The sequence below is a fragment of the Myotis brandtii genome, unplaced genomic scaffold (assembly GCF_000412655.1).
Source record: "Myotis brandtii unplaced genomic scaffold, ASM41265v1 scaffold1084, whole genome shotgun sequence".
NCBI lineage: Eukaryota > Metazoa > Chordata > Mammalia > Chiroptera > Vespertilionidae > Myotis > Myotis brandtii.
Genome location: NW_005353690.1, coordinates 777,520 through 779,358, shown reverse-complemented (window position 1 = coordinate 779,358; position 1,839 = coordinate 777,520). Strand labels below are relative to the sequence as shown.

Here is a 1,839-nt window from a genome sequence, read left to right as displayed (position 1 = left end):
AGCCATGACACCTAGCCTTGCCTCTGGGGACTGCTCACCATTCTCCGTGATTATCCGGGGCACCTCCTTGGCCGCTGGGGAGTAGCACTGGATCTGATTGCCTACCACCAGCCCATCCATCTCTGACAGGTCCTCAAACGTGCAGTTGACACCAGCTGACAGCTCCGGGACATTGTACGTCTCCAGGACCAGCTGTGAACAGCCCAGCAGAGGAAGAGGAGAGTGAAATGGGGAAAAGAAGAGCGTGGCATAAAGGAGGAAAGAGAGAGAGAGCAAGAGAGACCAGAGAGAAAGAAAAGAGAAAAATGTAAGGCAATATTGATAGAGAGAAGAGACCCAATTTATTACAAGAGCACACAGAGAAGGCGGTGGGAGGTAAAGAGAGGGGGTAAAAGAAGCTTCATTACATGTGAATGGATCTGGCCCCAGGGATGCTTCCGGATGTGCATGGGGTAAGAAAGATGGACAGACGGAGGTACCTCTGGTCAAGCTCCTCTTCCATCATCCCAGAGTTTGGAAAAATGACAATGCCAACCACCAAGTGCCCAGCACACTAACGCGGGAGCCATCGTACCTGTCTCCCTCTGCACACACATCCTTCCCATCCTACAGACAAAGGTACTGTTCCCCTAACCCTCCCTCTCTCGGTCACCCTTCGGATCATGGTTGTAATCACAGTTCTCCTTGTCTTTCTGCCCATTATGCATAGAGCCTCTTCCCCAGGATCAGTATTTCTCTGCCTGCCCCCTCTTCCAGTCCCAGGGACACCTTCTGTAATGTTTCGGTCCTGCTCTCAGACCGCATTGCTGGCCAGGTTGGGCCCAGGCCTCGGGAGGGGCATTGGGCTGTGGCCCTTTCTGGTGGGGAGAGGGTTCTTCCCACATCCCTGGGTCCCGGTCTTACTGTCCTTACCAGGACATTGTACTGAGAAACAGAGATGTTGCTGGGATGGACGGTCAGCCGGACACATTGCTTCATCTCAGAGGCAAACCTGTGGGGCTCTCGGGACCGCTCACAGCGCTCCTTCCGGGTGCACCTGCAGGAGAGACCGAGGGGCTCAGGAGAAGGTGCCTGGTCCAGGGGCTGACCCATAGGCCAGTCATCACCAGTGGCTCCGTGGGCGCGTCCAAACTCAGCGTACACAGGACTGACCCTTTTGCTTCCTTCCTCCAGCCTGTCCTCCCCATCATGCCCAAATTTGATAGAGATGGAAATTCTCATAACCAATTGCCAAAAGCAAAGACTTGAGAGTCATCCTAAAGTCCCCTCACCTCCTTCCCACTCAGTCCCAAAGACCCCCCTATCCCACCTCCCCCCTCATCCTTGGCCTTGTCACTCTCCCCACTCTTTAGGCAAACTAGACTTGTCTGTCCGCTATATAATATACCCTTTCAGACCTCCCTGTCTTTGTGCACGTCAGTTGGTCTGTCTGAGCAGCCCTCTCCCCGACTTCCCCCCGTCCAACATCTACCCACCCTTCCAGACACGGTTCAACTGTTGTGCACCTGCAACCCCCACCCCGCCCCACACCAGGCAAAGCTAAAGGCACTTTGGAGTGTCCTGCCATCTAGATTTAAACTTCGTAGGTTACATGACAATGATTGGGCTGAATGCAGCCCTTGCCTGCCAAGCGCAAGCTGCTCAAAGAGAGAAACGGCGCCTGACTTCTTCTAGAATCCTCTGTATCCTCATGCCCAGCAGAGAGAGGTGAATGCTGGTGGGAGGGAGAGGGAGGGGAGGATCAAAGGAGCAGAGGGTACCAGTTCAAAGTGTGCTCTGGAGCCCAGCTGCTTTGGATCGGAATCCCAGCTCCATGGCGGGGTGTGTGTGTTTGTGCGT

At 54.4% G+C, this 1,839-nt stretch overlaps 1 protein-coding gene across 2 annotated transcripts in view; it reads right to left on the bottom strand.

Annotated features, from left to right (window-relative positions):
- PLXNA4 (plexin A4) overlaps positions 1–1,839 on the bottom strand; it is a 435,216-nt gene that overhangs the window by 94,462 nt on the left and 338,915 nt on the right. For both annotated transcript variants that reach the window (XR_001362828.1, XM_014542674.1), the window contains exons 6-7: positions 913–1,036; positions 39–192 (exon numbers count right to left, since the gene is read on the bottom strand). Coding sequence is in view for 1 of the 2 variants with exons in the window: in XM_014542674.1 (XP_014398160.1) it covers positions 39–192; positions 913–1,036 (278 nt within the window). In the remaining variant the exon portion in view is untranslated. The remainder of the gene's footprint in view (positions 1–38; positions 193–912; positions 1,037–1,839) is intronic.